At 37.7% G+C, this 23,132-nt stretch overlaps 1 protein-coding gene across 11 annotated transcripts in view; it reads right to left on the bottom strand.

Moving 5' to 3' along the window:
• Window positions 1-1,646: 1,646 nt before the first annotated feature.
• MYCBP2 (MYC binding protein 2) overlaps window positions 1,647-23,132 on the bottom strand; it is a 262,416-nt gene continuing 240,930 nt past the window's right edge. For all 11 annotated transcript variants that reach the window (XM_025874720.2, XM_025874721.2, XM_025874722.2 and 8 more), the window contains 12 exons: window positions 22,617-22,713; window positions 20,768-20,887; window positions 18,919-19,020; window positions 17,773-17,901; window positions 17,267-17,399; window positions 15,958-16,061; window positions 14,461-14,649; window positions 13,564-13,671; window positions 12,121-12,330; window positions 8,947-9,054; window positions 8,126-8,291; window positions 1,647-2,482 (listed from right to left, as the gene is read on the bottom strand). In XM_025874720.2, the coding sequence (XP_025730505.1) occupies window positions 2,367-2,482; window positions 8,126-8,291; window positions 8,947-9,054; window positions 12,121-12,330; window positions 13,564-13,671; window positions 14,461-14,649; window positions 15,958-16,061; window positions 17,267-17,399; window positions 17,773-17,901; window positions 18,919-19,020; window positions 20,768-20,887; window positions 22,617-22,713 (1,582 nt within the window). In that variant the 3' untranslated portion in view covers window positions 1,647-2,366. The remainder of the gene's footprint in view (window positions 2,483-8,125; window positions 8,292-8,946; window positions 9,055-12,120; window positions 12,331-13,563; window positions 13,672-14,460; window positions 14,650-15,957; window positions 16,062-17,266; window positions 17,400-17,772; window positions 17,902-18,918; window positions 19,021-20,767; window positions 20,888-22,616; window positions 22,714-23,132) is intronic.

Below are 23,132 nucleotides of genomic sequence, written 5' to 3'. Positions count from 1 at the left end.
GAGCTCACAAGTGGCAGAAGGGGCAGAGGGAGAAGCAGACTCCCTGCTGAGCAGAGAGCTGGATGTGGGGCTCGATCCCAATCCCGGGCCTCTGGGATCATGACCTGAGCTGAAGGCAGATGCTTACCCAGGCGCCCCTACTTTGGGTTTTCTGGAAAAATTTAAAGCCGGTCCTGAGCCTGTGCCCTCAGACTTCTCCCACAGGCCTAGGCCAGGCACCAGGTTACTGTCATAGCTGAGGGCTGGAAAAGGAGACACAGAGCTTCCTAAGTCCTGAGAGGTAGGCCCTGGGCCTGAGTGGTCATCCCTTCCTGATGCTGCCCAACATCATCACGGCAGAATGATATGTTCTGAAGGAAAAGACTGTGTTGCCCTGAAGGTTCTGGAATCTTTTTTGAACACAGGCAGCAAGTCTCAACTGGCCCTTTGAGGATATAAACATGTGAATACCTTCAGAACACTTCTCTGCTTAAGGCATCAAGATTTCTTCATGAAATATTAACCCAAGGTCTTCTGGAGGTTCAAATTGGATTAGTTCTGCCTGCAACCCTTTCACCTTGGCTTGGGACCACCAGTGGTGCCCTCAAGGACAACAGATTGCTCCTGCTTTCAAACACATTGAGGCAATTACAAATTGCTTGTCATTCTGGGGCACCATCACCCAACACAGAGTTTGTGTAATCTCCGATGGATCAGATGTATCTTATTTAGATGAAGGGGGACCTTCTGTACTACTTCAGATCCTTCCTTGCTCAGGAAGCCCATGAGTTTGCACGAACAGCGGATCCACAAACTGCATCATGAAGAGATCAGTCTTTGTGATCTTCAGGTTTTTGTTTTTGGTTTGTTTTTGGCAGTAGTCTCCAACATCAGGAATTAGACTACTCACGCTGTTCTATTACATTGTAGAATTTTCTATTTACGTATTTTTCCTAATGCCTTTCTCCACCCCTTCAAATACTACTTATTCTTCAAGATGGAGCTCAAATGGCCTCTTAGCTACTCCTCTGCCAACAACAGCAAAAATAAAAACCAGTAACAACAGTCTTTCCTAAATCCTGAAGCATAGGACTTGGACATGTTTATGAAATTTATTAAAAGATTCTCTGAATAGTTATCTGTGTCCAGATTTGATCTTTTCAAGTTTCTTCAAAGCAAACATTATATTGACGAATAGATGTATACATTTTCAACAGTGGGAATGTAGAACAAAACTTATCAAAACTTTTGCCATTCTCCTGAAATAAATATAACCTGACTTATGATGACTCATAAATCAATAGTTTGTCAATTTCATGAGTTAACTGTAAAAAAGATCTACAGAAACACACTGTAGTCTGTAAGAAAAAAAAAGCCTAGTAATTTTGTTGATTACTTTATAAAAGTTTAATAAGGGGCTGGTTAGTAAGATGGGGTTGGTCAATTTCCTAAATGTTTTCTTTTCCTGTCTTTGGCATGTGTCTGTTTATTAACATACATATTTATATGTTTGTCCCAGTGTTTAAGATTCCAAAAGGTACTGCATTACTACTCTTCCCTAAGAGTTAAGAAAGTCATCATTGTGCTGTGTTAATGAATTTGGATGGATTTTTAGATCGTAAAATCTAAAAATTTCCATTTTGTTTCTAAAGCAATAGCTCACACAGTTGTCAGACTTTATCACTGTATAAAAATGTACAGTGGTTTATTGACATGTACATTCCAATATGTTTACAGCTGCAAGATAATGAGGCACACTCCGTATTGCACTTCATTAAAATTTCAGGCTCAACGTAACCTAGAAGTTTAAATGAAACTGCATTTGTAATTTAGTAATTCTTATACAGGACAAACATTGATATCTTTATATACAGTGTGATACTTATTACATTTATATGCCAGTCCTAACACAATTTTTTTTTTTTAAATAACAGTCTAGGAAATAAACCAGAATATTCCTCTTTTCATCCTCACCCGTGATGCAATTATACAGGATTACAAAAAGGCAGTATACAATAAACAATGATTATTTTTCTTTTTTTGCTTGAAAGCCAGCATCATTCTTAGTCCATGGGCATGGCGATTCTTTTATATCAATTACCTATAAATGTTCAATGCTTCACAGGCCAATGACGGTAATGGCCACATGCAAACACCTCACAAGTTTGATGTCTTGGTTCAAAAGAAGATAAACCGAAAGAATGGGGAAACTTTCCATAGCAAGAATTATGTACATGGTATTTGGCATCCTTCTTGCACTGTGAATGGTTCATTTTCATGGATGTAAAAATGGTCCCGTCCTTATCCTGAGCAGAGTTTAAACTTTACCACATCCACTTGGGGGATGAAGGCAACTTCTTCTCTGTAGACAAAGGAATCTGAGTGTTCTAAAAAGTGTGAGCATTTCTGCACACTCCACAACCCAAAGCAAATTCTTCCCCAGTGGGTGGATGAACAACATGGAGTGGACATTCAGTTCCTTCTAATTGTTTGCCTTTGGGACCTATATAAATTTTGAAGGAGGCAAAAGAATATAATTAAAAATGACACATACATACAAACCTAATGTAAATATAAATCACCAATAAGTTATTCAAAGAAATTATATGGCTATGGTTACACAAATATAAAATTTAAAAATTATATTTCTTCTAGCTACAAAAGTAAAAATGTTCACCATAAAAAATTCAACATACCAGGTATATACAACAGAGAAAGGACAGAATCCCTTACCTACAACATCCTGCCTAGAAATAACCCCTATGAGCTATAGATCTTATTTGATTAATGAATGAGATACATCACCTAAAAAAAAATTTTTTTTTAATTGAAGCATAGTTGACACACAATGCTACATCAGCTCCAGGTGTATAACATAATGATTCCACAAAATCTATACATTATGTTATGCTCACCACAAGTGTAGCTACCATCTGTCACCATACAAAGCTATTCTAATACCACTGATTGTATTTTCTATGCTGTACTACCTTTCAGTCCCATGACTTATTCATTCCATAATTAGAAGCCTGTACCTCCCACTCCCTCTTTACCCATTTTGTATCCCCCTTCCTCGAACTATCAGTTTGTTCTCTTTATTTATGGGTCTGTTTCTGCTTTTTTGTTTTTTAGATTCCACATGTAAGTGAAATCATACAGTATTTGTCTTTCTCTGACTTACTTCACTTAGCATAATACCTTCTAGGTCCATCCATGTTATCACAGATGGCAAGATCTCATTCTTTTTACGGCTGCATAACAGTCCATTGTGTGTCTCTGTGTGTGTGTGTGTGTGTGTACCACAGTTTCTTTATCCATTTGTCTATTGACGGGCATTTGGGTTGCTTCCATATCTTGGCTATTGTTAAATAATGCTAAAATAAACACAGGGGTGCATATATCTTTTTGAATTAGTGTTTTCATTTTCTTTGGGTAAATACCCAGTAGTGGTATTACTGGATCATATGATAGTTATATTTTCATTTATTTTTTTAAATAGGCTCCATGCCCAGCATGGAGTCCAACATGGGGCTTGAACTCATGACCCTGACATCAAGAGGTGAGCTGAGATCAAGAGTCAGAGGCTTAAGTGACTGAGCCACCAGGGCCCCTGGTATTTCTATTTTTAATTTCTGAGGACCCTTCATCTTGTTTTCCACAGTGGCTGCACTAGTTTGCATTCCCACCAACAGTGTACAAAGGTTCTTTTTAGTCCACATCCTTGCCAACATTTGTTATTTCTTGTCTTTTTGATTCTAGCCATCCTGACTGGTGTGAGGTGGTATCTCACTGTGGTTTTGATTGGCATTTCCCTGATGATGAGTGATGTTGAGCATTAGATACATCATTTTACGGCAAGGAATGATGAACAAAAATGATAATGAAAACCCATCAGTTCAGTTGAACAGAAAATTATTCTGGATGAGAGAATATGGAAACTTTTGTATAGAATGTTCTTCTCCAAGTAAGAACAAATTTAAGTGTAAATAAGCCATGTTATCCTTATACCTTCTCTGAAAAAGTACACACTGACGAATGGGAAGACTGATTATTAAAGTCTGTTATTTTTAAAAGTATCTGAAGGGAGATTAGTAGAAAAATGAAAACCGGCCTAAATATATGAATGGTAAAATAATACAAAATTTAACAATGTGGAAGAAGCACTTTGGGGAAGATATAAGCTTAATAATAATTAAATAGATGAGGCTTAAAAATGGACATTGAGGGCACGTGATGTAATGGTGTAAAAAGACTGATGAATCACTGAACTCTACCTCTGAAACTAATAATACATTATATGTTGATTAATGGAATTTAAATAAAAAATAGAAAAAAATACAAAATGTATAAAAACCTGTACTTTTCTATTTTAAAAAAGACCTGTTATGTTAATGTGCTTCACATCATGTGTTTCATATCATTTAAAAGGCATTTTTAGCTCCTTTATAAATGAGGAGCTTTACTGTGCAGGGAATACTGGCTGGGCTTATACTTGAATGCAGAGTCCCTAACAGCAGAGGAAGGGATAAAAGTATGCATTAGTTTCCTACAGCTAGTAACCAAAACAATAAATGTAAATTTTGACTCTATTTAAGAGAAAAGTATGCGATCGGATGGAATGAGCTTATCCAGATCAATGGGGAATGAGATCTTATTTATCTCTTCTACGTTTAAAAACTTCTGTGATGTAAAAGAAGGAAAACAGGAGGGGAAAAAAGGCTAGTGTTTATGAAGCTTAGGCTGTACATATACTCAGTAAATGTTAGTTGTTATTACTACTACTGAACAACAACAAACTGGCCTCATGTAAAGGAATGAAAATTAAGCTCCATAGAAGTGGAAGACCAAGGCATGAGGGTAATATCAAACTGAGGACAGATCATCTCAGAAGAAGTCAACTGCTGGTTTCAGCTAGCAGACACAAGAGCAGCAGTTAAAACCTAGAAAGGTAATTATTCCAGTTAAAATTATAAAGTATATCAGCACCTCCCACCCCAAATCACACTGCACACTGATATTCCACCTGCCCCCCTGGTGGGAGGGGGAGAGCTGTCAGGAGGGAGGGACACTCAATGGCAGATCTAACTTAAGTGCCTGACACCATCAACGATGGCCCCTGCAAACTGCAGTCCTTGTTTTTTTCTGGGAGAAAACAAAGGGTCATTTATTCAACAAATATTTACTTAGTGCCTAATGGGTGAACGGTGTTACATCAGGTGCTTGGGATGTAAAAATGAAGAGTACAAGGCCCCTATCTTCAAGAAGTTCATAATCTAATCATGATGGTGAAAAACAGTAACCAAAACACACCTGCAGACATTTGCGTGCTTACTACTGAGGCACTGTTCTAGTATATTAACTCAATCTTCTACCAGTCAGAGGCAGGAACTATTGTCCCCACTTTGCAGATAAACCTGAGGCAAAGTTAACTTAATCTTTCTTGATTCTTAGGTCCCTCATCTTTAAAATAGGCACAGCAATATTTAACTCATAGGGAGCTATAAAGGTTAAGTATCCTGGCACAAAGAAGGTAGTCAGCAAATATTTTAGAAATAGAGGAACTATCTAATTTCTTAATCTGGACTCTTATCCTCACCCATATATTAATTGGAATTAATGGGCTGACAGTGGTTAGAGAATCAATCCTTCTGTCCTTCTAAGTGAAATGCATGGCTGTCTTCCCTGCTGATTTCACTGTGGGGTCTGCTTTAATTTTATTCCAGTTCTCTAAAGGAATGGATAAATTAGAGGAATGTGAGAGGCTGGGAGAGCACACCCCTGTCTGAGCGTTATGATCTTAGACCAGCTACGGTATAGGTTGTAAAAACTACGTAAGAAAATACATTTAAGGGACGCCTGGGTGGCCCAGTTGGTTAAATGTCTGCCTTTGGCTCAGGTCATGATCCCAGGGTCCTGGGAGCAAGTCCTGCATCGGGTTCCCTGCTCAGTGGGGAGCCTCCTTCTCCCTCTGCCTGCCGCTCTCCCTGCCTGTGCTCTCTCTCTCTGACAAATAAATAAATAAAATCTTAAAAAGAAAGAAAGAAAAGAAGGAAAGAGAGAGAGAGAAATTAAGAAAGAAAAGAAAACGGAAACAAAGAAAGAAAATACATGTGAAAATGCCCAGGATCGATGACTGTTCCTTCCTTCTGCAAACTCTCTAAATCCTTTCCTGCCTCATTTCTCTGGTTCACGGCTGTTTCCAGGGTGGGGTCCCTGTGTTGGCTGACCTAAGTGATCGTGTGAATGTGTGAGGAGAGGCCTTGCCTTGGCCGGAACCTCTCAGCAACGACCCCACCACTATGTTCTCCACCATACCTGTCTTATTGCTAGCTAATCTGAATACTTTTAGTGTTTTGTTCTTTTGTCCTTGTTTCTGAACATAAAAGAAACTTTCTTCCATTAAGCAAAATGTGGATTTTCCCTGATGACATTGCTCGCCTCTAAGCTTTCTCAACTAGAAGCTGCTGATCTCCTGAGCTCCTCTATGTTATAAGGCCAGGAAGCAAGACTGACTCTCCTGGTTCCCATTTACCCAGACCACTGACTTACAACTTTCATTCAGTAACCCCCTCTCCCTCCCCTTGAAGCTAACCTGATCCAAATGCTGCCCCCATTTCACTCCCTTCATCTGCTCACCTCCAGCTCAGCATCCTCCTCCTGCTATTAGGTTTCACATCTTTATTCTGGCCATTATCCTAAACACCTAGCCTCACATTATTCTGATCTTGCTTCTTTCAAAGTCTATTATATCTACTTAAAAAAAAAAGTTTTTAGAGGGGGAACAGTGTAACAATTTCTTTTTGACATGAACAAATAGAAGTAGCCATACTAAATCAAAACAAAACAAAACAAAAAAACCTACATATTCTTTTTCTTTCTGGATAATTTATTTCTCATGGTTTAAAAATCAAAATGTTAGAAAAATTGTATATAATAAGTCACCTTCCCCCCTTCTCTACCCATCTTCCTGGGTTTTCCCAATAGTTAATTAATTTTGTTAATTTCTAGTGTACTGTTCCAGTATTTTTTAAGGTACATGTAAACAAATATGAGTATATATTTTCATTTCCCCCTTTCTTACAAGATCACATACCGTATACCCTGTTCTGTAACTTGATTTTTCATGTAATAGTCTCCTCTACATCTTTCCAGATCAGTACACAGAAACACCACCCTCATCATTTTATTTATTTATTTATTTTTTGATGGTGCATAGTACTTAGTGTTTAACCACCCTCCTACTGGATACTTGGATTGTTTACAAATTTTTATTATTACAAGTAATATCCTTGCACATTTACTTTTTATTTACGTCACATATGTAGGTATATCCCCAGAAGTGGGACTATTGATGTGTTTGCAATTTTGAGAGGCACCGTCAAATGGCTTTTTCTATAGAGTTCTAGCATCTGCACTCTGATAAGCAGTGAATGAGAGTGTGTTTCCCAGCTTTAACAAAATCGTGTATTGTGCTCTAAGTACTTTTGTATGTATTTTCACCAATTCCAGATATATCTCATGTAAAATTCTCTTCTGCGGCCATGTTTACCTCACCTTCCACTTCTCTCCCTTCCCACCTCACTGGGACCACCACCCTCCTGATCTCTTCCAATTTTTTGTTTCTTTTTGGTTTCATATTCTTATTTTTCTCAGCCTGACCTCCATACACAATCATTTCTCCCATATTCTCAGTGGCTTAACTCCTTGGCTTTCTGATGTTCACTACACTGCCAATTCCCAGTCATTCTAGATCAAATCACTTGTCCATTTTATGGCACTGGTTCCAGGTGTCTCAAAAAAAAAAAATCACAAGAATCCTTTAAAATGGTTCTATTATCAATTCGTAACTTCAAACTTCACATGGCCCTTTAGTGCTGAACAGTGATTCTTTTACTAATCTTTAAATGACTTCCTTCTCCTTCCCCAGGTAACTGTCTCCATTATAACTCCTGACGCCTCATAACCACGGTGATCTTTCTACTTCATTCAGAATGTCAGAAGCTTACAAGGGCCAAAAAATTGCCTGATTCTTCAGGCGAGTCTGAACCGGGTTTCTGCCACTTGGAACAGAGTTCTTATGGTGATCATTAAATTAAACCAGAAAGTATATACATCACAGTCATGTTTAAAAATATTAAAAGCATACCTGCAGGACAGTGTGGTAGTTCTTCCTTGGGAATGCTAGTCATTCTCTGAAAATCATCATGACAAGCATTACAAAAATGTGTTGTTCCAAAACAGAAAAAGACAGCCACTGAACAGCAGTAGCGACATTTATATTCCAAAAAGTCTGTGCCATGTTTTGGACACATCTATAGCAAAAGAAAATACACAGACACAAGATTATGGCAAGTCATTTCAATCACACTTAAGATAGTCATATATATAGCTCAGTGATTCATATTTTGTAAGTACACATAGCTCTCAAAACTGACTGAAGAACTGATGACAGATACATTAAAAATATTGATGCATAAATGTGTGGCTTTGCCCAAATGGTCTGGAGAAAGCCCTAAATTCTCATCTCATCTCGTCCATCAGAACCAATCTGATTTAATAAATAAGACACATTTAAGTTCCTGGTGAACTGTTCCTGGGCAGCCAAACTGAATAGTTAGTATTTCATCTATCTCTCAGTCTCATAGCTGCACTGTGGAGATTTCACTGGAGGTGAGGTAAACCTAAAAGTGTGGCTGCAGGTTTAAGAAAATGAAATAAGTAAATTTATTACTTGTTGAAATATGGTGACCATTTCATGGAGGACAAAATTATAAAATGCAAATACCATTGGAGAGAATAATATCTATGAATTAATTTGGAAAATTATACACTGTGTATAAACATCAGAAAACACTGGGCAAAAAACCTGCTATACTATTCCCACCACATTAGTTATATTATTATTTTTGAAAAAAACAGAGGTTTAACATTGCTAAACTGTCCTTTCTAATAAAATGTTCTGCCCACCTGAGCCCTGGACACATCAGAACAGGCACCGCAAATGAGCTCTCTGGGATCATAGTCATCCCCTTGTCCAGCCTCAGCATCGCAGCGAGCTTCGCCACCAAAATATGCCTATGCAGAGAACACAATTAGATTACGGCAGGAAAAAAGAAAACCTTGCTATGGGAGATACAGTATGAGCACAGCGAAAGAAAGATCAAGAGGTCTTAGAAAATACTATTATCTATTCGACACTCCCTTGCAATGCCAAGTAGATGCCTATATGGGTGGATCAGGGTATGAAATAAATCTGCTTTAATTCTGCAATAAACTCATGCTTACAGTAGGAAGTTCAAACATTGTATTGTCAAAACAAAATAACGAAAGAATGTATATTATTCCAAATAAACATCAAGAATAAGATATTAAATAATGATGAGAAACTTTTTTCAGGGCAAAGTTTGAGTAATTTTTCTCATTTTGAAGTATTAAATGTTTCCTTCTACTGCTTTGAAAAATATGTTCAAGAAATTTCCAAATTTTGGGGCGCCTGGGTGGCTCAGGGGTTAAGCGTCTGCCTTCAGCTCAGGTCATGATCCCAGGGTCCTGGGATCGAGCCCCGCATCGGGCTCCCTGCTCCGTGGGAAGCCTGCTTCTCCCTCTCCCACTCCCCCTGCTTGTATTCCTGCTCTCACTATCTCTGTTAAATCAATAAATAAAATCTTTAAGACAAAAAACAAAAACTATGCCTAAAATAAATATTAGTACACAATTAGAATCGTGGGGCTAATGTGACAGAAAAAAAAATCAATTTTGATTATACAAAAAATTTTAAAAAGGAAAGGGAACGGGTGCCTGGCTGGCTTAGTAGAGCACACGACTCTTAAATCTTGGGGTTGTGAGTTCAAGCCCCACGTTGGGTGTAGAGGTTACTTAAAAAAAAAAAGAAAGAAAGAAAGAAAGGAAAGGGAAATTTGGTAATTCCTCAGAAGACTGCTCATACTTATAAAGCTACACTGTGTGCAGGAACTCAGCAGTATCCAATATACACACTTGAATAAATGAAATTATCTTGGTGGATGGTTTATCTGTATTTACTCTGGACACGAAATAAATGAGGCCAATTATAATTGGGGCAATCTGCATACACAACATGTCCCACAGCCAAAAAGCTATGTCGATACTTGAGGATAAACAAGATAAGTCAATATAAATCTATTATCTGTACCAGAAAAACAGGTCAAAAGACAGGTTCCATTGATACAGAAGTTATAAATGGTTGTCCCCAGCTAAATCTGGCCTCAGAAGTACTTCATTTGCCCTGAGGTCTACTGTTTATTCTAGCTATTTCACTTTTCTAGATTCCCTGCTTGGCTTCCTAGACATTGGACTGTCATCCCTATGGTAACACAGTATTCATTTACGATGTTTAACACATTGAACACACAGAAATACTATTTTGTTATTTGTAACAATACAAGTTTCACAAATGTACACTATTAGTCTTGCCCTGAATGTATGTATATTTATCTGCCTTTTTGGCTATCATCTACCTAGTTAGCCTTCCATTCATTAGCTGTATTTTCTTTTTGTTACATTAGGAGACTATGCACTTTTCATTTACAGATTCCTTCATTCATTTATTCATTCTCTAATTAACTCAGTGTCTAATAAGTGCCAACCAAGTACTGGAGAAAGAGAAACGAAAAAACATTGTCTCTGTTCTCACAGAACTTACCAAGTGGCGCGGAGACAAGTGAATCAGTAATCATAATGCAAAATAAGGAGTGCTACAAAGACGGTATGTAAGATATCAAAATCATGTGGTAGTGGAGAGGAGGTGTGGGCACATTACAGAGAAGGTGAAACAGACAGATTTGGCTATGCATACAAGCACGTCAGTTTGGGCTGGGCGTCAGGTCAGAGTGAAATGTAGAGAAGGAGTAGGGAAGAGCATTCCATGAAGAGGAACAGCCTATGCAATGGCACGGAGGAGTCAGTGAGTGAGGAGACATGGCTGAATTTGGGGAATTGCAGGCTGTTCGGTATTTGGTAGCACGGGGTGCAAATGGTAGCATATTGGGAAATGAGACGGGAGATTTGGACAGGGTAAGCAGAAAAATGACACATCAGATCTGAGGTTGAGAAATATTAATCTACTAGCAGTGATGTAAGTGTAAAGGATGGAATGGAAGGACTAGGGGCTCCACACAAGGGGCTCAGTAAGAAGGCTACTATAATTACCAAAGAAAATGATTAGGGTTGCTGAAGATGTAACAGAAAAAAAGAACTCAGAGAGATTTAGAGACAGAATTGAAAAGACTTTGTAAATAAAGACTGGAGAACGAGAGAGTCAAAGTCGATGATTATAATACTCCTCATGTGGACTTTGAAGTATGTGTGAGAAATTCAAATGTCTGGTAAGCACTTAAATATTTGTATCTAAATCTCAAAAATTTTGGAAGGTCAGGATGGTACAGATGTTTGGCAAAGACATGGATATACAGAAGCTCAGCAAAAGTAAGGAGGTTATTATTAGGCACGAATACAGTGCTGAGAAACTAAATATGTAAGGAGGCGGCGAATGAAAAGGAACCCTATATAAAGGAGTTAAAGACAAGAAACCAGAAAGAAAGGATATCCAGAGTATTGTCCTGGAAGCCAAGGAATTTTAATGAGGAAATGGTGAAAAGAGTTAAGTAGAAGACATTTATTTAAAAACCAACTGGAGGGGCGCCTGGGTGGCTCAGTCGTTTAGCGTCTGCCTTCGGCTCGGGTCATGATCCCAGGATCCTGGGATCGAGCCCCGCATCGGGCTCCCTGCTCAGCGGGGAGCCTGCTTCTCCCTCTCCCACTCCCCCTGCTTGTGTTCCCCCTCTCGCTATGTCTCTCTCTGTCAAATAAATAAATAAAATCTTTAAAAAAAAAAAATACCAACTGGATTTGGCAAACAGGAGATTACTGATGTGCAGTAACTTGTATACAGAAATGTAACATGCTTTGGAAATAGTCTGTATAGGTTAAAAAAAAAATCCCCAAATTAAGTAAAAAAAATTCAACTTCAAATGTAGTATCAAGCTTTCTGATTTTTAACTTCAGACTTAAGATATAAGAATTAGATATCATTATACAATTCAATTCTTAATCACATAGATAATCTTTAGTTCTTAAAAATTCCTAGTATAATTCACAGCATACCTTTCTGCATTTGTAGCAGACATAATATGCATATCTGTTCATGGCATAGCCAGCTGGGTCATTATAAAATCTCACACCAGGAGTTGTGATAGCTTCACTCTTATGCAGACCTTCGTATTCCAATCTCATTAAGGCTTTTCTTCTGACATCCTCATAGAGTTCTTTTATTGGATCAAGCAGGTCTTTTAATACTATATGATTTATTTTGTTCTGAAATTTAAAAAATGAACATTCTTTAACAGAATCATTTACCTATGAATTCAACAAATACTGAAGTGTGCACCTAAGAACCAAGCACTGTGCCAGGAGATAAGCAGAGAGTGAACATTTTCTAAATAAAATGCCATTTAGGAATAATCCTGTAAAATCCTCACAAGCTCACATTTTCCCAAGATCAGGGACAACAGGGGCAAAGGGGATATAAAGCATGAAAATTCTGTTTTATTAGCTTCACATTTCCTGAGTCTGAAATTTTTCTCTGGCTGCCTTAGCTCTTCTGGGAATAAAAGGTTGCCTTATTACCACAAGGAAGACATACTCCCTCCGTGTGTGTGAGTTCTGGCTCCTTGGGGGTAGGGTAGAACGCCAGGTGACAGAAATGAGGAGGTAGTATTTTCTGTATCATCTTCATATATCATTTCCTAAATGTGACCTTTCTTTGTGGCACCATATGAGAAGAGAGGGCAAATTACTACAATCTTTTTGATTGTTCCTCCGTCTAACTAAGCAATAATTGTGCTAAGTCTTTCCATGTTATACCCTTCAAACCAGTCTGCACATCTGAAGGAAATAGGGAGAGCTTAACAGAACAAAAAGGAATGAAGAATGAACAGAGAAGGCATTGTTAATCACAATCTTAAAGAAAGGCTTTTTTTTTTTTTTTATTAATCATCACTGGCTTGCCAAAACAAGTTGCTACTTTGCTTACTATCCTTAAAGAGATGGGCAAAATGTCAGTATTTTCTCCTTATTTTACCTAAGATTCTAAAAGAATCTTGGTTTTTAGGCTTCATCTTTAATGAAGATGAAAACCCAGACTTCATCTTTAATGGCAGGTATCAGAGCCTACAAGCACCACAGGCTCATTCATTTTGGTAGTCACCCGTTGTCATGTCACATATCTGAACTCTGAAGGGTCTGAATGTGGTGACAAACACCCTTTAATGCATGAAGATATCTAAATGAATTTTCTGATGCGCTATGTTTAATTTCACTTAACCAGCTTTTAATTGACACTTACTGTTTTGAAATGCATTATAACAGATAGAGAGATCTTATAATATTCTTTGGCATCACCTGGATGAAAAGAGCAGAAACTGATGGGGGCTGGGGGCAAAAAGTAAACTGGGAAGGACACCAAGAGATGTGGACACATTTATTCTGGAAGATGAAGATAAAGATGAAAACAGATAGAAAGTAGATAATTTCTGATTCTCTCCATACCTTGCAAATGGGACAAGATATAAATCCAAATGTTATCCTTGGACCAAGCCATCTGTTTTCCAAAACTCGTCGGCAGCACTGTAAGTGGAATACGTGACTACAGTCCAGCTTAAATTAAAAAAAAAGAGGGATATAAGCAAATGTGATAATAATAAACACTTGAATAACTGGCAGATTATTCAATGAAGGTGCTAATTAAAGCAGATAAAAGAAAAATCAAGTTTAGGACAATGAAATTTCAGCACCTCTCTGTTATTCATGAATTATTAACTAGGTCTTCAGCTTCTTCCAATTTATTACCACTTGCATATTAATGCCACCTTATAAAGAGTAAGTCAGGTTAGGGAGCAATTTAAAATTATTCCCTTTTGTATCTCATAGAAAGAAGGAACTACTGATTTAAAGACTTAAGATTTATTTTGTGAGAATATTCATTTATCTTAGAATCATAAGAACTGAAAATATAAACAAGTGGTCAAATTTAAAAAAACATTTAGCAAATAGTAACTTCAATAATATCACTAATATTATAGACATATGCATATATGTTTCATACAGCGGTGTGTACTACTACGTACACATCAATTACATAGTGCTACCATTTTGGGTTTTGGAAATTAAGGAGAGTAGTTACCAGATAATCTGATTATCTTTTCCTCCCTTATGAACATTTTATACATTCCATTGATTATATAGGCTCAGACAAATGACAAATGAAAGCTGAGTGCACAAAATGGAAACAGAACATAAAGAGTCGGAATACGCTCTTCGACAAACTGGGAGATACTAGGGGCACATTTTCTCCCAGTGAGGCAAGAAGTCCAGGGATCTCTTTATTTCACAGATATATTTCTATTTCCCATGTTAAATTCCAGGCACTTTATAAGCTGAGACAACCTGAATGGCTGGTGCTGCTGAGAGCGCCTCGGTGAAGCAGATCATGCACATGTCGTCGGCGTCCTGCTTCAGTGTTGTGGCACTTTTGTCACAGCCATGTAGACAGGGCAGACAGTGCTCTTCATTCTTGACACCTCCACACGGATGGCCACAGGGATGCGTCTTACTACAGGCTATCTTAGCATACTCCTATTAGACATAAATTATAATGGCATACAAAATATCAAAAAAGGCACACAGCCTGGTAATTATATCCATTATGTTAATTTTCCAAGATATTTCCCACAGGAAATACACATTAAGGCTATGTAGCAATAAAGTTATTTTTATTCTTTTTATTTTTTTAAAGATTTTATTTATATATTTGTCTGAGAGAGAGAGAGAGAGAGAGAGAGAGAGCACAAGCAGGGGGGGAGCGGCAGGCAGAGGGAGAAGCAGGCTCCCCACTGAGCAGGGAGCCCGATGTGGAACTCGATCCCAGGACCCTGGCATCATGACCTGGGCCAAAGGCAGATGCTTAGCCAACTGAGCCACCCAGGCATCCTATTTTTATTCTTTATTTGAATATAACTTATGGATTATTAGCAAATTTTTTTAGTGTGTAATTTTAAAATTTTAATTTAAAATTTTTCAGTAATTTCTTTTAATGTGATTTAAAAAAATTTCACTTCACATAATGGGAATGATGATAAAAAGTGAAATATAATTTTAATCTATTTATTTTTGTGCACAGTCATGAAGCAAAAAAATTCTGGATATACAATCTCCCAATCACCACCTATCCCCTCACTAAAATGGGTATAAAAAACATACAGGCGGGCGCCTGGGTGGCTCAGTCGGTTGAGTGTCTGCCTTCGGCTCAGGTCATGATCCCAGGGTCCTGGGATCGAGCCCCGCATTGAGCTCCCTGCTCCGCGGGAAGCCTGCTTCTCCCTCTCCCTCTCCCACTCCCCCTGCTTGTGTTCCCTCTCTTGCTGTGTCTCTCTCTGTCAAATAAATAAATAAATAATCTTTAAAAAAACAAAACAAAACAAAACACCATACAGGTATCTTTCACTAGCTGGGGCCTATCCAAGTTCTTGTCAACTGAATTGAGGAACTGAAAATATCTGGATAGCATGAAATATGTGTATGGATGTTGAGGACTAAAGAACTCTCAAATATTGAAAGTTGATTATAGGGAAATAAGTGAATAAAGTAGGTTAGAGGTCAAAGAAATGCAGTCCATAGATTTTTACCTTTTTGTAGCAAAAAAGCAAACATTAAATATCTATTATGGTGATAGCTGATAAACACACACTGTCTGTGTGGGTTTGAGAAACTTATCCATTCTCTAGCTCTGATAAAGCATTTAGCTCTTGACATGGAGAATATATTAATTTAGAAAACTGAAGTGATGCTGAGCTCTAACTCTTAATTAATATGAAGTAAATACATCATGAGGGAATGTATGCTATTTCTTACTGGGACAGCCTGTCTAACTGTATACTCACTCACCTGGCAGTCTGCATCAGAACACACACTGCCAACAGCAGATAACTCTGTTCCACTCCTGGAACCACAAAAGCGGCATGCTTCTGAGCTACTTGTGGTGGGCTTGCCTAGGTTCAAGCAGAAAAAGAAAAATCCTCCTTAAGAATATGTTTTCTACATATTTTAATACAACTAATAAAAAAAAACAACAACAGGAAAATCAGGTTTGTATCAGTTGCTATCTCTGGGAAACCAGCCTGGCAGTTTTACAGTGGAAGGGTTGTAAAGCTGTTGTAATTATAAAGTAACTAATCACAAAAAAAGGGACAAGAAACTAAAGACCTATCAGAAGCCAAACAGATAGCAGGTTGAGCAGATACGGCAAATCCCCAGCTCCAAAAGCACAGTTCCAGATTAAATATAATAATAAAAATTAAATAAGAAGGCACAGAAGATAAACCTTTAAGAATTTATATAATGACAAAATTACAAGGCATAGAAGAAAACCTATTGTTAGAGAATATGAAACTTGAAAAAAGAAGAATTCCCATCTAAGGAACTAGCATTGACAGAGCAATATGTAAAGGAAAATGTTTGAAACAGTCAAAGAAGGAACACAATCCATAAAACAAGAACAGAACAATAGGAAAAAGAACAGGAAGATACAAAAATGCAGACCAAGCTCATTTTAAAACAGAGATACAAAAATTCTAAATATAATAGTAATACACGGAATTCAGCAATATTTACAGGAAAAATAGGTTTTTAAAAAGGATAGTTTAATTCATGAATACAAGGATGGTTAAACATTAGATTTATTAATGTAATATATGACCTTGATAGATTATAGGAAAAAAAAAAGTCAGCTATGAGAAAAAAAGACCACGCTCTTGTAGCATGAAAAATTACTCCTATGTGGAGTTAAATTTGTTCAGATTTGCACTTAACTCCAACAGCAAAAATTTATGTCAGTCAGACAAACGGCAAGCTACAGAGGTACTGAAAATTAAGAATTTGTAAGATTCAATATAACTTTAAGCTGAGAATATAACCAGACTTACTTTAGAAAAAAATAAAAAATGGAAAACCATGTGTTTTGGAGATAAAATGACTTGCTCAAGGGAACATAGCTAGTGAGTGACAAACCAGGTTCTAATGCTCTCTCTGTTACAGGACATTATCCAGTATATATAATAATACAGACAGCGATCAATGATGTCATAGTTATCAGAATATACTCAAAATAATCCACATTAAATAATTCACAGTAAGTAAATAATATCTAGTTAAATCCTAAGCAGCAGGCATGGTTCAATCTTAAATCTTCTGCTACCTGTGTGTTCTCGGAATTCCACCATTGCCTTCATTGTTTTAGAATCTGCTAGTGCCATCAACCAGAACAATTTGGTTCTACCACAACCTTCATGAAGGTCAACCTTGATAGCTTCTTCTTCTTCTTTGAAGACCTATTGTTTCGTTAAGAAAAGGGAAAAATATTTTTTCACTCTGAAGGAGGAAGTATAAAATTTAATTACTCAATAACAATAATGGTTTTTATTTACTAAGCACTCTAAGAAGCTTTGGACATTTCTAATCTTGTCCTGAATCTTGACAACAGCCCCATTTTTATAAATGTGGAAACTAAGTCTGAGAGAGGTTAGCCAACCATCTTGGTTTATACAGCGATAAATGAGACAGTTGGGAACTCCACTGAGGCTCTGATTGCAAAGTCCCTTTCTTCCCATCACAGCAAGACTCCTTCCCACATTTATTTCAAAATTTACTGAACGTATCCTATGCTCCAGATACTGCTCCGCACATACAGACAGAAGCTGTCACCTGTCTTTGATGAGTCTTGGTTCGCCGATGAAGATGAAGGAATCTGTCACAGTCAGTGCACAGATTTCCACATACGTTGCATAAAATGATGGCTGCAGTTTCTCCATCGTCATGGTTGTCACACATAGGCTGAAACAAGGTGTTCCCACATGTCACATTACATTTACAAGAATGTCGCAGACGCTCATACAAATGGAATGTAATTTATTTACAACAATAATGTTATTGTTCTGAAGTCTATTAGGAATTTAGAAGCTGAACATTAAACAGAATTATGGCAAGTGTACTTAAGTACAAAAACACCTCAAAACCCTTAATTCAATAATTAATGTGCTGAGCAGGTTTAATGATTTAAAAAAAATTTTTTTTAAAGATTTTATTTATTTGAGAGAGAGAGCATGAGAAGGGGAGGGTCAGAGGGAGAAGTAGACTCCCTGCTGAGCAGGGAGCCCTATGCGGGACTCGATCCCAGGACTCCAGGATCATGACCTGAGCCGAAGGCAGTTGCTTAACCAACTAAGCCACCCAGGCGCCCGGTTTAATGACTAATAAAATAAACATGTATACTTTGATTAATGACTTAAGAAACTTTCTTTCCCCTAGGTTCAAACATCCTGTATGCTCAATGAATAAATGACTCATTCTGAAACTTGAACATTAGTGAGAAAATGTTGAAAGGACCTTTATAAAGTCTTCCCTTCCAGTGTACCTAGGGATACCTATTCAAACTACTTTAAGTAGTGTATTTGTGAATAAATGGTATGTCATGGTGCCTCTCTTACTGCTTTATTTCCTTCTAACCCTAAGACTGATAACCATTTAGAGTAAAATCTAGATATACAATGAGAGTGTGGCTAAAAACACATTTTAATATGATGCAAACATGACTCAGAGAAGAAGGGGAAAGCGCTTTTACATAATTAAAGTCCCTAACAAACTATGAAGAGGGGACCCTAAGTGAAACAGACTTGTGAGATGACCGTGGGCAATGTGACACAATTTTCTGCTAATTGTGGAATTTTGATTTGCAGGTTCGTTTTTTTGTTTTTGTTTTTTGGTCTTTTTTTTTTTTTTTTTTTGTGGTAAGCTTAAGCTTACTTATAAAAAAAAAAAAGATACATTTTTATAAGACAATTCTGGTCTTACCATTTGTTTTTGCTGTCCATCCTTTCCCATCCATCTCCCCGAAGAGAGACGATCTACATGGTCCTGATCCAGCACGCACAGTGAAGCCAGAGCAAGCCAGAGCTGTTAAAAGGAAAGGCTGTTACAATACTGAATTTTTAGAAAGGCTTAGAAAACAGTGACTGTCTGATACATGATAACAGCTCAACAAACGCTAGCTGAATTTGGAAATACATGGAGACCCAGTGGCACTCAGGTTTTCTGACATGGTACCAGGCACACGTGCTCACCGCTGTATGGACCACGCGCACAGTATGTTTACTGACTGCTGCTGGATGAACCATTCTGGTTTTTACCTGACATATAAGATTATCCTTTATTGGTCTACTGTGGAAGCAATGTATCAGTAAATTAATTTACATATTGAATATTTACTGTACCCATGCCTCTTGCAAATTTTCCCATCTAGTGTCATCTGCCTGAGGCACTACATTCCAAGCAAGGTGGCACAATGACTGTTCAATTTTACACAGTCCCATGAGTAGGCGGGGTCATGTTAAATCCTTCTGCAGAGTAACAGCTCCTCAGAGGTCTCTGTATGCCCCTAAATGCCTAGCACTATCCTTGGTATACTTTGTCAGAAATAAGTAAATGTCTAGCAAACTTTAGAAAATAGCCTCAGAAACAGTTTAAAATTTTCTGAAGGCTTAAAGGGTAAGCTTCAGTTTTACACATTATTACCGAAAAATAGTTAATTATTTAAGAAGTGCTTATGAGTGTCACTGGACATGAACAGGAAGATGGAAAAATAGCAAAAGGAAAAACAGAAACAGAAACCTAAAGTGTGCAAGGATAAAGGGGGAGTGCAGAAGGAAAGAAGCGTATGTGTGTGGTGCTAATAAGGCTCTGCTGTTAGAGGAACTGCTTCACTTGTCACATTCAATAACAGCACGGCATCAAGTGGCTTTTTCTGCCCCAGAGAAAGACAATTTGTCTTCCTTTCCAGACTTCTGAAGATTAAATCAAACGATTTCTGCCAGTGTTTGCTTCTTCCTAATGCTGCCACACTGCCCTGCTTCAAGAAAATCCCTAATCTCTTTTGGAAGTACACGGGACATGAAATTTGGTGGGTCAAAAATGACTATAGATGTCTCATCGGAAGAATGCAATCCTACTCTCTAGCTAAGAGATTTTGCCCCACTCTGCCCAGGGCTTATACTTTTTGTTTTTTTTTTTTTTTTAAAGATTTTATTTGTTTATTTGAAAGAGAGAATGAGGGAGAGAGAGCACATGAGAGGGGGGAGGGTCAGAGGGAGAACCAGACACCCTGCTGAGCAGGAAGCCTGATGCAGGACTCGATCCCAGGACTCCAGGATCATGACCTGAACCGAGGGCAGTCGCTTAACCAACTGAGCCACCCAGGCGCCCGTATACTTTTTGCTTTTTTAAAAGTAAGGTCTGTAAATCCAATAGGTAGGCTCTACTTTAGAATAATTAGGCCATACCAAATGAGTAAGGGAGGGCCTTGTCTTTGACGGACTCTCAGTCTAATGGAGCATAATGCTGACACTAAATTTACTATGTAAGCTATGATAAATACATTATTAGAAAGACAACATAAGGGAACTTAGCCTTTTCTAACCAGTTGATCCTTAGCTTCCCAAATAATAACAAAAACAAGGGATAAAGAACACATAACAATGAATGTTTGTAACCACTATACTTGGTTCGTAATTCAAAAAAGCCTTTCACACCTTTTCCGTAAATACAGTATTTGGTAAAAAAAAATTGGATTAAGCTGACTTATTGATTTAAGTTTGTTCAAACCTATTACGGCAACGATATAGACCAAATGAAAAGAAACTCCTACCCTAGTTGTTGCAATACATCTCACTGGAGATCTAAATTCTTCCTCCATCTTGGTCAAGGCAATGATGGTTTCTGCAATGGCATTTTTTGTCACTCGGGACCATGCTTCAGACAGATGACCCTATTGAGCAGGAGAGAATAATTTAATAAGCAACCAGAAATGTATAATTATAATAGTAAATTCTCTTCTCTTAAACAACATCTCATCAAAAAGGAAAGATGTTAGTGCAACTTTTTAAAAAAGATTTTATTTATTTGAGATAGAGAGAGAGAGAGTACGTGAGTGGGGGGAAAAGCAGAGGGAGAGGAAGAAGCAAACTCCATGTTGAGTGCGGAGCCCACTGTGGGGCCCAATCCCATGACGCTGAGATCATGACCTGAGCCAGGAATCAAGAGTTGGACAATCAACCGAGTGAGCTACCCAGGTGCCCCTGTTAGTGCAGCTTTAGATTCAGGGGCATACTTTTGAAATAAAAATCCTTCACAACTCTATGAAAAATTCAACTTCTAATCACTATTTTAATGATTGGAAAGTAAATAAAAAGTTAGGTTCTCAATACTCAATCTATACAGCCCAAGAGTATTTCCTCTTAGGTTTAGATAAAAACAGAAGTACTAAATAAAGTACCTATGCTTCAGAAAAATTCTGATTATGAAGCTTTGTTATTTAACACAAAATTTATATAGCTAAGTTAATTGCTTTTAGATGAGTATTACTAGAACCCAAGAGGATAAATGGGTTCAAACTACAACTACTTTTATTTATTTTTTAAAAAAATTTTATTTATTTATTTATTTGAGAGATAGAGCAAGAGAGCACAAACAGGGGCAGTGGCAGAGGGAGAGGAAGAAGGCTCCGTGCTGAGCAGGGAGCCGGATATGGGACTCGATCCCAGGACCCAGGGATCATGACCTGAGCTGAAAGTAGATGCTTAACTGGCTGAGCCCCCCAGGTGCCCCCACAACAACTTTTATTTGCTAACTTGATTTTTGCTGAACATAAATACCTGACTACCATAGAATTTAGGTGTTCCTAAATATTTTTCCTTAGTATTTTCATCCAGTGAACATCCTGAGAAAGACTTGTTGAAAGTGAGAAAGTTCTCCATTACTCCAACTGAGGAAATGTCCTTGCCGTTGGGAGCAGTGACCGAACTTCCTATCTCCCCAGAATATCCTCTCTTGCCTCTCCTCCATATGGTATCAGTCTCTTAAAGGGCAGTTCCAGTCCCTCCTCCTCCTCCAGAATGTTTTGTCTGCTCTACCTCTCAGAAGCCCACATTCCACAGCATCTTGCCCTCCTGAGCCTGAACATATAATGGAATGTGAGGAAACTAGCATTACGGAGCAACCAATAAGAGCCAGGTACTCTGAGAAGTAATTCCCTTTTCTCCACACACCTGGATCTCCCTGAAAAGAACATCTACAGACAATGACAGAGAATATTAATAAAGAAGAGTAGAAGTTTTATAAACCAGGAGAACTAGGGAGAATGAGAAACTTTCACTTTGGGGAGCCCTGTTTTTCCTTTAGGGTTTTGGACTCAGGCTGATTTGTAGGGCTCAAAAAAGTGTATTTTATTTTTTAAGTTTTAAAGTCTTAGAAGACTAATATAACAATTTGCAAGTAAATTAACTGGGAAGTTGGAAATGAACAGTTTACACAAAGGACAAATTAATCACTGACCGAAAAGACGAACAGCATGATAGTTAACCTACTAAACGAGGCTTTAAGTAAAGCAAAATAACATCAGTGTACTTCTACTATTGATGTAGCAGAATAAGCTGCTTGTTTTAATCAGATTTTGACTACACTTCAGTGACATAATGATCAGGAGGAGGGGAACTCACTGCCGCCATATCCTTGATAAGTTTGATGATGATCTCTGAGATCTGGGTAGGAGTTGAGCCCTTCATCCACCAATGACTTTCACCTCGACGGACATAACTACAAAGAAAAGTCAGCATTTGCAAACTAATCAGTTACAGTTACAGATAAATATGATGAAAACTGCTATTTCAGTATGCATTTTAATTTTTTAAATGATTCAAACAATTTAAGAATTTTAAAAAGAAATTAATCAAGATATTACCCATAACTTATCTCTTCAACCCTGAGAGTAGCTATTCTGATACATGTTCCCTTCAGGCATTTGTTTATATACTATTTTTGTACCCTGCATCCTCTAGAACAGAGCTGTTCAAAGCATATCCAAGGACTACAAACTATTTGTTACCAATCCACATAGAGAGAGATATTAAGGGCTTGTGCCAGAATATGTCAACTACATCATTGAGTACAACTACATCATAGAGTATAATTACTTCAGCTGACATTTTTTTTTTTCTTTTGTTAAGACTATCTAG

The sequence above is a fragment of the Callorhinus ursinus genome, unplaced genomic scaffold, assembly GCF_003265705.2.
Source record: "Callorhinus ursinus isolate GAN/ISIS: 27379988/994484 unplaced genomic scaffold, GSC_fseal_2.0 scaffold7, whole genome shotgun sequence".
NCBI lineage: Eukaryota > Metazoa > Chordata > Mammalia > Carnivora > Otariidae > Callorhinus > Callorhinus ursinus.
The sequence above is the reverse complement of the archived record's forward strand: the minus strand, read 5'-3'. Positions and strand labels throughout refer to the sequence as shown.